Source organism: Hevea brasiliensis, chromosome 11 (genome assembly GCF_030052815.1).
Source record: "Hevea brasiliensis isolate MT/VB/25A 57/8 chromosome 11, ASM3005281v1, whole genome shotgun sequence".
NCBI lineage: Eukaryota > Viridiplantae > Streptophyta > Magnoliopsida > Malpighiales > Euphorbiaceae > Hevea > Hevea brasiliensis.
In genome coordinates, this window is record NC_079503.1 from 93,674,853 (window position 1) to 93,688,644 (window position 13,792).

Consider the following 13,792-nt stretch of genomic DNA (forward strand, 5'->3'; position numbering starts at 1 on the left):
AAACACACTTGTTTGACAAGAAACTGAAGAATGTGAAAGCTAAGGAATATTTACAGTCTAATTCACGTGTTCAAAGGTTACGAAATTCCTAGTTCCAGCTTGGGCCAGCCAGTCTCTCAGTTTATTGGTTTGTCTACCGGTAAGAATCCCCTTACATTCCTAAAGACAGAAAATCATTGGCCTACTTCATCTGACTTCTGCAATTATTGCCAGAATCTCCCATTAGATCTCTTCACTTCCCCTTATTTATAAGCTCTATTAATGGGGAAGACTCTGATTCCTTAAAAGTTTTGACTTCATTAGCGCCTGGGTCTGCTGCTCCCATCAAGATCAATCATTTCTTGGAATAATCTCGATTTTTGCTGTTTATATTCTCATCATGTCATTGAAGATGGTAACAGCATATTAGGAATCAGATGGAAAGAATAGAGATCTTGGTGAAATCTAGATTTTTGTGTTTATTCTTGCTCAATTTGTCATCATTTGCGTATTGTTCTGTAATTTATAACATAACTACAACCGGAGCAGTCTCACCAGAACAAACACTCAATTCTCCTAGTCAAATTTTTGAGTTGGGTTTCTTTACTCCTAATAATAATTCCCATAATCAATATGTGGGAATATGGTTCAAGGAAGGTTCTCCTCAGACTCTGATATGGGTGGCAAACCGAGAGAAGCCAGTTACAAACTCCTCGGCGAGTCTCAAAATTGGCAGCGATGGGAATCTGAGGCTTCTGGTTGGGCAGCAAAACTCTATCTGGTCGACTAATATTTCTGGCCAATTGAACGGTACAATTGCTGTTCTTTCTGATGACGGAAAGTTCATTTTGAGGAACAATATAACAGGAGAAGATATATGGGATAGCTCTCAGCATACTACCGATTCTTTGTTCCCAGGCACATCATGGTTGGCCTACAATGAGACATCTGGGGTGAGACTTACTCTCACTTCCTGGAAAAGTGACAATGATCCTTCTATTGGGGATTTTACATTTAGTGTACTACCACAGACACCTCCACAAGCCCTCGTTTGGAAGGGATCGAAACCTCATTGGAGAAGTGGGCCGTGGGACAAAACAAAGTTCATTGGGATACCAGAAATGGAATCTGATTATCAAAGTGGATTCACATTCATAGAAGGTCTTCAGCCGGGAATTGCTTATATCACTGTTAGTGTCCTCAGGAACTGCAATTACTCGATGTTTGTGATTTCACCAACCGGAGTTTTAAAGTACTTTTGTTGGGTGAAAGTGAGGGGCTGGTATGCTGAGTGGGAGGCACCTGTCACTCCCTGTGAATTTTATGCAGCTTGTGGACCTTTTGGGGTTTGCCAAAGGGATGAACCAAATCTAACTTGTAGATGCTTGAAAGGGTATGTGCCAAAGTCAGATGAGGAATGGAGCAAACGAAACTGGACAAGAGGCTGTATCAGGCAAACCGAATTAAGTTGTGGAGGAAACACAAGTTCCATTAACACTCAAGGAGGAAAACCAGATGGATTCTTGAAGATTGGTGGGTTAAAACTTCCAGATTTGTCCGACTTCTTGAAGGTTTTTGATGAAAACGAGTGCCACCAGCGTTGCTTGGATAACTGTTCCTGCTCAGGTTATGCATATGTAAATGGAATAGGGTGTTTGGTTTGGACAGGAAACCTACTGGATATGTACGAGTTATCCTTCGGTGGACAAGATCTTAATCTCCGCCTTGCACATACAGAATTGGGTGGAAGTAATTACACTTGAGCGACCTGTGATTTTTTTTTTCTTCCATTTTATTTTTTTCTTACACAGCAATTGCCAATTGGGAATATATAAGTATCGTTGTTATCTTATAGGTGACCAGAAGGCCAAGGTTAAGATCATTATCAGCGTCACTACTGTTTCAATTATCCCCCTCATTGGTGCCATGATTTATTGTTTCATGAAGTGGAGAACCAGCTTAAGGGTTAAAACAAATGGTATGAAACTGAGACGCCGCTACTTTGCTGATGTTAGTTGAATTTATTATCATTATTTGTCAAGATGGACAATCTCAGCCAGATAGATTTAATTTTGAATTTTCGATTGAGACGTTCTTATGATTGTATAGGAACCCTCCAATTACAGGACAGCTACACTAGTTTTGATATAAATGGCCAACTCCCTAGAATGTGACCTCTGTACTAGATTAACTTAGATTCCAATCGAGACAATTACTCCCTTAGTTACTCAACTTTGTGAAATGAATACGAAATCAATGTGTGCCAGTAAGAAAAATAATGATGGAATCAATGCTGTTGTGCATTTGAAGATACTAGGATTCTATGGTCACTAATTCGACCCACTTCCAAAACAAATTAGCTTTTTGCGGTTTCAGCAACTCTAGAACTCGCCCAATGCAAGAAGAAAGAATTACAAAAAAAAAAAAAATAAATAAATAAATAAAAAAATAAAACAAAAAAATGAAAGAAACAGAGTTCTTTAATTAAGAAAACTTATTTTAAGTTGTCCTCAAAAGGTTTGATAGCTTATAGTGCTATGAAAGCCAAGCTTCTTGATTTGAATTTTACGCTTACTCATGGATATTAAAGAAACCCAAGCTCGTTGATTTTGGCAGCTCCAAATGACACTTCAAGAGAAAATTCACAACCAATCATGTGGAGACGCCCTTCAGAAGATGAAGATTCAGTTGAGCTGCCTTTATTTGATTTCCATAGCATATTACTTGCAACCAACAACTTTGACATAGAGAACAAACTCGGGCAAGGAGGCTATGGTCCAGTTTTTAAGGTAAGCATTTGCATTTTTATCCAAATGCAAAAATGTTTTACTTCTCTAGAGAAGATAAAACGTGCATAAAGGGTTAAATTGTTGGGATTATATAGGGAACGCTACAAGATGGGAAGGATGTGGCGATTAAAAGACTTTCTAGTAGCTCCAGTCAAGGCATAGGAGAGTTCAAGAATGAAATGAAGTTGATCTCCAAACTGCAACACAGAAATCTTGTCAAACTCTTAGGTTGTTGTATTGAAAGGGAAGAGAAGATATTAATTTATGAGTACATGCCCAATAAAAGCTTGGACACTTATCTATTTGGTTGGTTTTGGCATAACTTCTCTTTTGATATTTTTTTTTTGGTTGATTTCTCATAATCTCTTTATTTGTGATGCATGTAAATGGAACTTACAATATCCATGTAATCCTTGTATGCATTGATCAGATCTAGCAAGGAAGGCAAAGCTTGATTGGACTAAACGCTTTAACATTATAATTGGAGTTGCTCGAGGACTTCTTTATCTCCATCGTGATTCTTGTTTAAGGGTTATACACAGAGATTTAAAGGTCAGTAATATTCTTTTAGATGAGAAGATGAATCCAAAAATATCAGATTTTGGATTGGCAAGAATTTTTGAAGGCACACAATATTTAGGAAGCACTCGTAAAGTTGCAGGAACAATGTAAGCAATCTATCTTACCGAAAACTTGAAAATGCTTGTATTTTCAAGATAGCTAGTAATGTCATCAAGTAAACATAAAGTACAAGTACTAAATACTAAGATTTTCTTATTAAATACAGAGGTTATATGGCTCCAGAATATCTGCTTGGTGGTATATTTTCAGAGAAATCTGATGTCTTTAGCTTTGGAGTTTTGATTTTGGAAATTGTTAGTGGTAGGAAGGCTAATAGCTTCAACTATGATGGACAACACATGAGTCTTCTAGCTTATGTAAGTGAACACTAAGGATCATCTCAATCTGGTCCTTTTTTTCCCATTCAAATAATTGGAATTTCATTGGTAAAGATGCAAATTGTTACAGGCATGGCAATCTTGGCTTGCAAGCAAGGGTGTACAAATGATAGATGAGGCATTGGCGGACTCATTTTCCTCATCGAAAGTAAGCAGATGTGTGAATATTGGACTTCTTTGTGTACAGGATGATGCTGCTAATAGGCCAAGCGTGGCAGTCATAGTTTCTATGCTAAGTGGTGAAAAAACAAATCTTCCTGAACCAAAACAGCCTGCATTTACGTTTAAAAGCATCTTTAGCAACAATTTTCTATCACAAATCAACTCTACATGGTCTATAAATAATATCACTGAATCAATCATTGAACCTCGATAAAAGCCAACTTGTAGTAGAAACAGTTGCATAATCTGTTGCTTATTCAGTCCGTATGTTAGACTTGATAATATTTTGCTTATCCTTACGTTAAACTTTAGTTATACCAACTTTCACATCATTGAGTGTACAAGTAGATGAGAAATTCATTATCAATGATAATAGAAAAGTAGGAGATATGTCATTCAATCATTCTCAATTGAATTTGTGCCATTAGGTTGGTGAAAAGGCCAAGAAAATCTTCCAATAATTTTATTTCTTTTCATTTATTCTGTTTAACATTACAAAGAAATATTTGTCTTCTAATATATGGCGTTTCCAGTTCAAAAACATGCATCTATCTCTTTCCTTTCATTATATAAAAGAAGAAAGGGAAGGAAAAAAAAAAAGTAAAAACCCTTCGATTCACCCTGATTGTTAAGATTGGTTCTTGGAGTATCATCGATTCTTTCAGGGAAATTATTTTCTATGGCCACAGATAATACTGTCCCTCTAATCAAATTTTGAGATGTATGAGATATTAATATGATATTGTGAATTTTATTAGTTAATAATTTGAGATATTGAACTTGTTGAATTGGCAAATGTTCTCATCCTTATCATCAAAGCTGACATAGAAAATAATTCAAGGTCTTAGCTAGATGTTATTAATGGGACTATTGACAAAAAATTTTGGATTTAGTGTTTGAAATTTCTCTTCAAATAATTAGTTTTATTTTTATTCGTTTAATAGGTAATTACATTTTTTTCAAGTTGGAGTTTTAATAAGAATTTATTCATTAATGGGCCGTTCTAGGGGATTAGGACAATAATTGTGATTAGGCTTCAAATCACATAGGCCGTCAGCCCATTTGATGGGTTGTCCATGGTGATTTACTAACGAAAGATGCTAATTTGCCATGGATCGTATTATGGTGACTGCCACTACGCAATAATTATAACATGACCTCTATCCACTTGGATTCTAGGCGTTTGAAGTAAATTAGGGGGCAATAAATTATTTAATCTATTTTATTTTTAAAAATTTTTTAATATGCGCTAGCGTTGCTCATGGACTTCCACTAGTGGGTACAAATCTGCGAGATAATAACAAGAACATAAATGGATTTATTTGGCAACTTCTTCCATATTTAAGTCAATGAGAGGCATCGGCAAATATGGTATAGAATTATCTAAAAGAAGTGGCATACCTACCTTACGATGGAGGCTATGAGCAACTTATATAAGGCTTAAATGGGCCTTTTTGGTACAAAGAATGTAAAACACGATAGATTTTTGTTTAGGAGGAATCCTAAGAGCTAGGAGTGGTATTTGACATTCCAAACAAAAGAGATTGTTATCTCCTGTAGATAGAGTTGCACTTGAACTAGGATTCTTCCGTTCAGCTAGGCGAGTATCGCGTGTGAACCATAAAATAGGGAGTTCGAATCATGAACTTAGGAGAAACATGTTGCAAATCCGAACCATGATATGGTTCGAGTCATGTTTCTTTAAGTATTTATTAATGAACTATGTTCTTGGGGCATTTTAGGGTGTATAATATCGATAACAATATGATTTTTTTTTCTAGAATTAATTGTCAAAAAAATATATATAAAATTTGTCAAATTTTTGCGAATAAACTCTGAAATTTATATAATTATTAATTAAATTTTAAAATTTACATAATTACTAATTAAATCCTCACGTTTGATTAATATCTCAAATTGACTTGATTGTCAATAAACCTTAGTATACTTAATGAGGGTTCCATATCAGCTACTATATTATCACTGGAGAAGCTACATCAAGAACCTTAACTTAGGTTAATTGCCAAAAAAAAAAATTATGAAATTTGTCAATTTTTGCAATTAACCTGAAATTTACATAATTACCAATTAAATCCTTATATTTGATTGATGTCTCAAATTGACCCGACCGTCAGTAAACTGTTAATGTGTGGTGCTTGGGAGGTAAGTATAATAGCTTTTGTTTTAACTATTTTTATTGGGAGCTGCATTTTATAATTAAGTTTGTTGATAGCTGAAATTAATGGGCAATTTATTTATGTGAATGATTATTCTTTCTTTCAGTGGTTTAATTCACCTTACAATGGCCAGGAGAAGGAGATACTGATGCATTTGTTTCGGCAAAGAAATGCTCTTAAGAAGAAGGTTACAGAATTGGAGGATATTAAAAATAAAATCACTGAGAAATAGATGTAACTCAGTGAAAAGTGTAATAAAAATAATACACTGATTAATAATTTGCGTAGCAAAGTTAAAGCGTTGACAAAGATAAAAAAAAAAAAATTGAAAGATGAAATAATTTATTTGAAGGAAAAAATTTATTTGATTTTATTTTATTCTGTTTTTAGGGTTGTATTATGTTATTATTCATATGTATAGTAATAAGGAATAAACTTTGTTAATATATAGTAGTGCATTTGTAATTAGGAATGCAATTTTAGAAAAATTTTCATACTAATTAATTAATAGACCTTTCAAAACTAATAGAAATTTTCTTTCAAGATAAGTGTAATAATACATCAAAATTAAAAAAAAATATCTAAATTAAAACTATGCAAATATTTAAAAAAACACTTTGCAGTTATAAGTATTTAAGAAAATAAGATGTATTTTTATTTACCAATAGTCTTTTGTTTTTTTCTAAGCATGATTTGAAATAAGAATCAGGTATGATATTTATTCTCCAAAACTTTTTATTATTCATAATTTTTTAGAAAAATTTAAATTATTTCTGATAATAAAAAATTAAATATTTTTTAAAAAATTTTTATTCTTATAGTAAATTCTCTAATTTTTAAAAATTTAACTTGATTTTAAATATTTATTATTTTTAGTGAATGATAAAAATTAAAATAAATTAATAGACAAAAATATAATATGCCAATTGACTGAGAGAGAGATCAATAGTTAAAATTACACTATCTTAGTTTATTTAAATCAATTATAACTATGAGTTTGAAAAATTAAAATTAAGTCTTTAAATTGAATAGTATTATTTATTAATACTAAAATTATTTATGAGTTACGGTACATGATTGCAAGACTCTTTGGAAGTATATATTGGGGGCTTGCCAGGAAAGGAAACAAGTTGAAAAGTTAAGTCAAAGAGCCAGAGGGAGAAAGGATGACATGTGGAACAGAAATATATATATGAATAAAATAGTACAACTTTAGTGCAGTTCACAGTAAGAAAATATATATATCAATTCTCTGTTAAATTTAATATTTGTTGTGATTTTGATTTAGTTCATAGTGAAGAATAGAATTAAAATAAAATAAAAAAAATTGTTGGACTTAAGGATTTTAATCTATATTTTGATAATAATAAATAATCAATGTGCTACTAATCTATTTTGAAGGTGTTTATGTTGAGATTATAAGTCTCAAGTTCAAAATTGAGAAATTGCTTTAAATCAATATTGAAAAAGAATAAGAAATTTAAGCAAGGATCAAGAAGACACTACAATGTAAATTTTTCTTTTATCTTGTGAATTTTAAATGATTGGTTATAATGACTCAAGTTTAGGTTTTTCTAAATTTATTAGTATCTCTATTTTTAACTTTTTCTTGATTAAGGGGAGTAAAATAAAATTTTCACTCTTGATAAATGCAAATTTATTTTTGAAAGTGTTTTCATTAAAAAATTTATCAAATTAGCTTTTCAAATATTTATACGGATCAAAAATCTGAGTTCAAGTCAAAAAGTTATGAGTTTGTGAATCTCTAAACTTCTTAGTGTCTCTATTTTTAACTTTTCTTGACTAAGAAGAAGTAAAGTGAAATTTTTACTTTTGAAAAATGCAAATTTGTTTTTAAAAGTATTTTCATTAAAAAATTTATCAGATTAGCTTTCCAATAGTTCAAACAGATCGAAAATTCGAGTTCGGGTAAAAAGTTACGAGTTTTTGAAATCTAAGTGCTTTTTTGTTCAGAGAGTACTTTGGCAGCCGAAAGTAAAAATTTTAGCAGCTGAAATTCACTCCTTAAATGATAGTTTTTTTAGTGTTTAAACCCTTTTTGTCCAGAGAGCAATAGCCAAAAGTGGGAACTTAGACAGCCAAAATTTACTTTTTGAATTGTATTTTTTGGCGCTCTAACCTTCGGCAGCCGAAGTAAAGAATTTTGGCAGTCAAACCTAAGAACTTCGATAGCCAAACCTAAGAACTTCGATAGCCAAAACTGAATTTCTAAAACTCGATAAAACAGAGTTTTGGGTGATTGAAGGGCTATATTTGTATTTAATGCACTCCTAACGATCATATTTTTTTGTCAAAACTATATATAGAGGTAATTTATGATTGGAGAAAAAAAAAAACAACTATTTCTTGAGAATTTATTGTGTTCAACAGATTTTTTCTTCTTTTATCTCTCTAGAACTTGAGCTACTATAATTGGTTATTGAGAGCTTGATATTTTGAGCTGTAATTTATTTGTTCTAAGAGTTAGTTTAAGGTTGTTGTGAATATTTATTGTAACTTGAGTGTTATAGTGCATTAAATTGCTCTTGAGTGTAAAGAAATTTATAAAAGAGTAAGAATTTGCTCTTGTACTGATTGTAAGGGATTTATTTTTCATCCAAATAAGAATTTTAGTGGATTAACTCTCAAAGAGGGCATTGAGAAAAGAACTTAAACTTGGGATAGCCGAACCTCTATAAAATCTATTGTATTTTTTCTTTCTTTCTCTTCGTATATCTCACTTATAAATCTCCACCTATTTTTCAAAATTTTTAATTAACACCCAATTCACTCCCCTCTTGAATTGCTATAAGGGACAATAAAAATAAATTTAATGCATTCAATACATTTATTTGATTGGATTAGGGATAAAATCATATATATTCCTATTTTCTGCTATGTTTTAAGGTTTTATTTACTTTGAAAAAAGTAATTTATATATAGAATATTTTTAAAAATATATTTTTTATGAAAATATTTTATGTTATTTGGTTGTAATATTAAATTAAAGATATGTGTTTATATTATGCATGTATGAATATTTTTATATTTTAATAAGATTATTAAAATCTTAAAAAGAAAAATGAAAATGACTTTTTTTTTTAAATAAGTTATTTTTTTTAATTTAAAAAATATTTTTTATTGATATTTTTTCAGTAAATAAACAGAGCCTAAACGTTACATTAATGATGTGAGATGTTATTAAATGCTCGCTCATGAAGGAATTTGTGGAAGGAAAAAGCTATTGGATAGGCACATTAATGCTCAATAGAAATTTCTTTCATGCGATTCTTTCTTTCTTGCACTTCTTTAATTGTTCCAAAACAGACAAGAATATGATTTTTTATAGTACAGTTTTATAATATTTGGTTGTTTTATGAAATAAAGTGAAAATAAGATAATAATTTCATTCTGCAAATCTAAAAGAAGCATCTGATTCTAAGTTAAAAGAAAAAGTCCCATAAATAAATCCTACGGCTTCACCTTAAAAGCTGGAACTTGATGAGTTATTAATGAAGAAATAGAATGATGTAGAACTATAAACTTTCATGAACAAATATTATTAATAACAATATAATTATAATAGCTCAATTAAAATAATTAAAACTGTAGCTACCGTCTTGTTTTAAATAATAATAATAATAATAGCTCTGTATTTTTCTTCTTGCCTTTTCGTTCGTTGAATACCTTGGGCTTTGGTTTAGTTCATTGAGTATAATCCCTTAATGAGTGATGATACTAAAATTCAAAGAAACAAGTCACATATGGCTTATGAAGTCAAGTCGATGCCAATTGCGATTTGTGGGGTGATTGCGTACAAGCAATTCAACATTATGAAACCGGTGAAATTGGTTGTGGCCACAAATAAAACACACTTGTTTGACAAGAAACTGAAGAAAGTGAAAGCTACGTAATATTTATAGTCTAATTCACGTGTTCAAAGGTTACGAAATTCCTAATACCAGCTTGGGCCAGCCAGTCTCTCAGTTTATTGGTTTGTCTACCGATAAGAATCCCCTTACATTCCTAAAGACAGAAAATCATTGGCCTACTTCATCTGACTTCTGCAATTATTGCCAGAATCTCCCATTAGATCTCTTCACTTCCCCTTATTTATAAGCTCTATTAATGGGGAAGACTCTGATTCCTTAAAAGTTTTGACTTCATTAGCACCTGGGTCTGCTGCTCCCATCAAGATCAATCATTTCTTGGAATAATCTCGATTTTTGCTGTTTATATTCTCATCGTGTCATTGAAGATGGCAATAGCATTTTAGGAATCAGATGGGTAGAATAGAGTTCTTGGTGAAATCTAGATTTTTGTGTTTCTTCTTGTTCAATTCGTCATCATTTGCATATTGTTCTGTAATTTATAACATAACTACAATCAGAGCTGTCTCACCAGAACAAACTCTCAACTCTCCACGTCAAATTTTTGAGTTAGGTTTCTTTACTCCCAATAATAATTCCCATAATCAAAATGTGGGAATATGGTTCAAGGAAGTTTCTCCTCAGACTGTGATTTGGGTGGCAAACAGAGAGATGCCAGTTACAAACTCATCGGCGAGTCTCACGATTGGCAGCGATGGGAATCTGTGGCTTCTGGATGGGGAGCGGAACTCTATCTGGTCGACTAATATTTCTGGCCAATCGAATGATTCAATTGCTGTACTTTCGGATGACGGAAAGTTCATTTTGAGGAACAGTATAACAGGAGAGGATCTATGGGATAGCTATCAGCTTCATAGCAATTCTCTCTTGCCAGGCACTTGGTTGGCCTACAATGAGACAACTGGGGTGAGACATACTCTCACTTCCTGGAAAAGCGACAACGATCCATCTATTGGGGATTTTACTTTTGGTGTAGTACCGTAGACACCGCCACAAGGGTTCGTTTGGAAGGGATCGAAACCTTATTGGAGAAGTGGGCAGTGGGACAAAAGAAAGTTCATTGGGATACCAGAAATGGAAGTTTATTACCAAAGTGGACTCACACTCATAGAAAGTCTTCAGCCGGGAATTGCTTACGTCAATCTTAGTGTATTTGGGAACTGCAGTCACTCGATGTATGTGATCTCACCAACAGTCTTCAGCTGGTATTTCGCCTTGAACGGTTTAGAAAATTTGTTCTAGGATTGGTGAGACATTATTTGACTACCTTATATCCAATAACTCCCTCTAAACACTCCAATCTCTAAGGGACTAGTTGGGTGGCTTTTTGGCTAAGAAGATATAGGCAAGGGATAGACACTTCAAAACCTTGCACCTCTTAGGAAACTTTCAATCCACAAACCCAACTAAAGGTAAGTCAAATCACTCTCATAGGCACATTTTCAATACTCAAGGGATTTGGCAAAAGATTTTAATGCATGATGCATGATTCCTAAAAATGAGTAATGCATTAACTAAATGGAGAAAGTCTATTTGTCTATTTGTGTACAATGTGTACAATTTCTAAGTGATGTATAATGTGTGTGTAAATGTGTAATGTATATGTATGTATGGATGTATATGTAAAATATTTACAATATATGTAAATGAAATGGGATGAGATGCTTCTATACTCAAAATGTGAAAAATGAAGCAAAAATCAAAATGTGCACCCCCAAACTCAAAATTAGACATTGCCCTCAATGTCTCAAGCAGTATATTACCAAAACTCAAAGCAAGTAATAATTACCAGGAATTGTGAAAGTTAAGAGCAAAAAGAAAGAGTTACCTGGTATAGAGCAGATGAGAATTCAAGAGATAATGGGGATGCATAAGAAGCTGCACAGGTTATGCAGAAGAAAGTACTGTCCAGAACAGGTGCATAAGGGGGGTGCATAAGCTGTGCGGTTCTGCATGAGTGGCAATAAGGACTGCACAGGCTATGCAGAACATTTGCATAAGAGGATTCACAGCCTGTGCAGTATATTCAAAAGCTGCTGCATGATGATTAGCAAGGAAAAATGTTCAACCACCAGTAGAAGCATGCAAAAATATACAATGTATGGACAATTATGCACAAAAGGGCAGTAAAGGCAATGAAAATCAATGAAAAACTACTGTCATGGCCATCCAATAGAACTTTAAGAAAGACAGAATTCAAAACAAACTAATTCAAAACAAACTAACAGAATTCAAAACAAACTATAATTGTTTGAACATATTTACAAAGAAAAAGTCCTACAAGTTTGAACAAAAGTAAAACAAAAACTAATCTAGTTCTATTGTTTTGCCCTTGTCCATAGATGTTGCTAAGGGGCTGGTTGCATCTGGCTGCTGTCGAAATGATGGTGCTGGAGGAGGTGATGGAGGTGGAGGTGGCATTCCCAGAAAAATCATGAGTTTCTTCATCATCTCCTTCAATTCTCTCTGCTTGTCCCTGGTTTCCATGATAAGGTCAAATAGGTGATCATGACGATCCTTGAGGGTATCAAGACCAGTGTCAAGCTTCCTATCCACAAAGTATATATCATCACTAAGCCTTTCAAGATAGGTGAATAAGGCTTTAGTGTTGAATGCAGGAGGGGCTGTGGATGAAGAAGGTTCAGCTGCAGGAGGTGTAGGTTGTGCAAAAGCTGCTGGGGTGTCATGTGCAGATTGAGGGGGTGGGGTACGTTCAGCAGAGTGCTGTGGGACTGATGGGACAGGTTGGGCTTCTGGTTGTGCAAGGGTCTGGGCCACGCTGGTTGTGCAATGTCAGAACGTGGCAAACTGAACCCTATTTTGGATAGGTGTGCAGCATCAAAATATAAGGTGTCTACAAGTGCTGGTATTGGGTGCTCTTCAGGATTAAAACCAAAATGCTTGGCTATGACAGTTATGAGCCCACCCAAGACAATGTCACCTATGGATTTGGTGGCAATATGCAACACATGCTCACAAAAGAAATAACCAGGAGAAACCTTGACCTTGTGAAAAGCACACCATAACATGAATAATTCAGATTTCCCCACGCACTGTAACTAGTCCCTCTGCCCAAAATAGTGCTAGCAATCAGTCTATGAATAAACCTAAGTGCAGGGTCAAGTATTTGAGAGGTTTTTGATCTGCCAGCAGAAAAGGTCTGAGGTTGGTTTGTGATAATTCTCCAAAATTGAGCAGCATTCCAAATACCCTTGTTTGCTACCTCTACCCTTGTATATGGCACTCTAAACAGCCCATCAATTGTAAAACCAAGAATGCTATGAAATTGATCCAATGATAACTCTCTATTTTGCCCCAAACATCTAAATTTCATAGTTGGCTTAAAATCTATATCATGCAATTTCAGGGTGGCAGAGAATGAGGAAATAAATTCCAAAACTAAAGCTGGATAAACAATTTCTTGCTTGTGCACAAATTCCATCCAACCCATACCATCAAGATAGGCAACCACATTGTCAAATAAACCAAGTGATTGGAGAGAGTCTGCAGAAATATACCTAGTGGGTTGCACCCTCCTCTCCTTAAGTCTCTTAAATGTGCCCTTGTGAGTTGTATCATGAAGGGGCCAAGGAAATTTTGATACCTGGGATGCTACTGATGTTTGCTTTTTGCTGGAAGAGGGTGATTTGGCTTGTGTAGAGGCTGAAGTTTTTGGATTTTTTGGTGGAGGTTTTGACATTGGGGTGGTGGGTGGTTCTTTACGCTTTGAGAGAGGAGGCACAGAAGCAATGGGTCGCATAGATTTCGACCTAATTTTCCGCTTGTAGGTGGTTGTGGGAGGTGGTGGAGGTGTCTCTTGTGGAGGGGAATCGGGG

The 13,792-nt window shown here is 33.8% G+C and overlaps 2 protein-coding genes across 2 annotated transcripts; both read left to right on the top strand.

Moving 5' to 3' along the window:
- The first annotated feature begins 952 nt into the window (after window positions 1-952).
- LOC110634099 (G-type lectin S-receptor-like serine/threonine-protein kinase At1g61390) lies at window positions 953-3,946 on the top strand. Its single transcript, XM_058130359.1, has 7 exons — window positions 953-1,728; window positions 1,835-1,957; window positions 2,596-2,768; window positions 2,864-3,074; window positions 3,199-3,436; window positions 3,556-3,706; window positions 3,782-3,946. Exons 1-7 carry the CDS (start codon window positions 1,101-1,103, stop codon window positions 3,842-3,844), a joined length of 1,587 nt encoding a protein of 528 aa, XP_057986342.1. The 5' UTR covers window positions 953-1,100; the 3' UTR covers window positions 3,845-3,946.
- Window positions 3,947-10,014: 6,068 nt separating this feature from the next.
- LOC131170354 (G-type lectin S-receptor-like serine/threonine-protein kinase At1g61550) lies at window positions 10,015-13,744 on the top strand. Its single transcript, XM_058129406.1, has 3 exons — window positions 10,015-10,931; window positions 12,650-12,738; window positions 13,540-13,744. Exons 1-3 carry the CDS (start codon window positions 10,350-10,352, stop codon window positions 13,742-13,744), a joined length of 876 nt encoding a protein of 291 aa, XP_057985389.1. The 5' UTR covers window positions 10,015-10,349.
- Window positions 13,745-13,792: the final 48 nt, after the last annotated feature.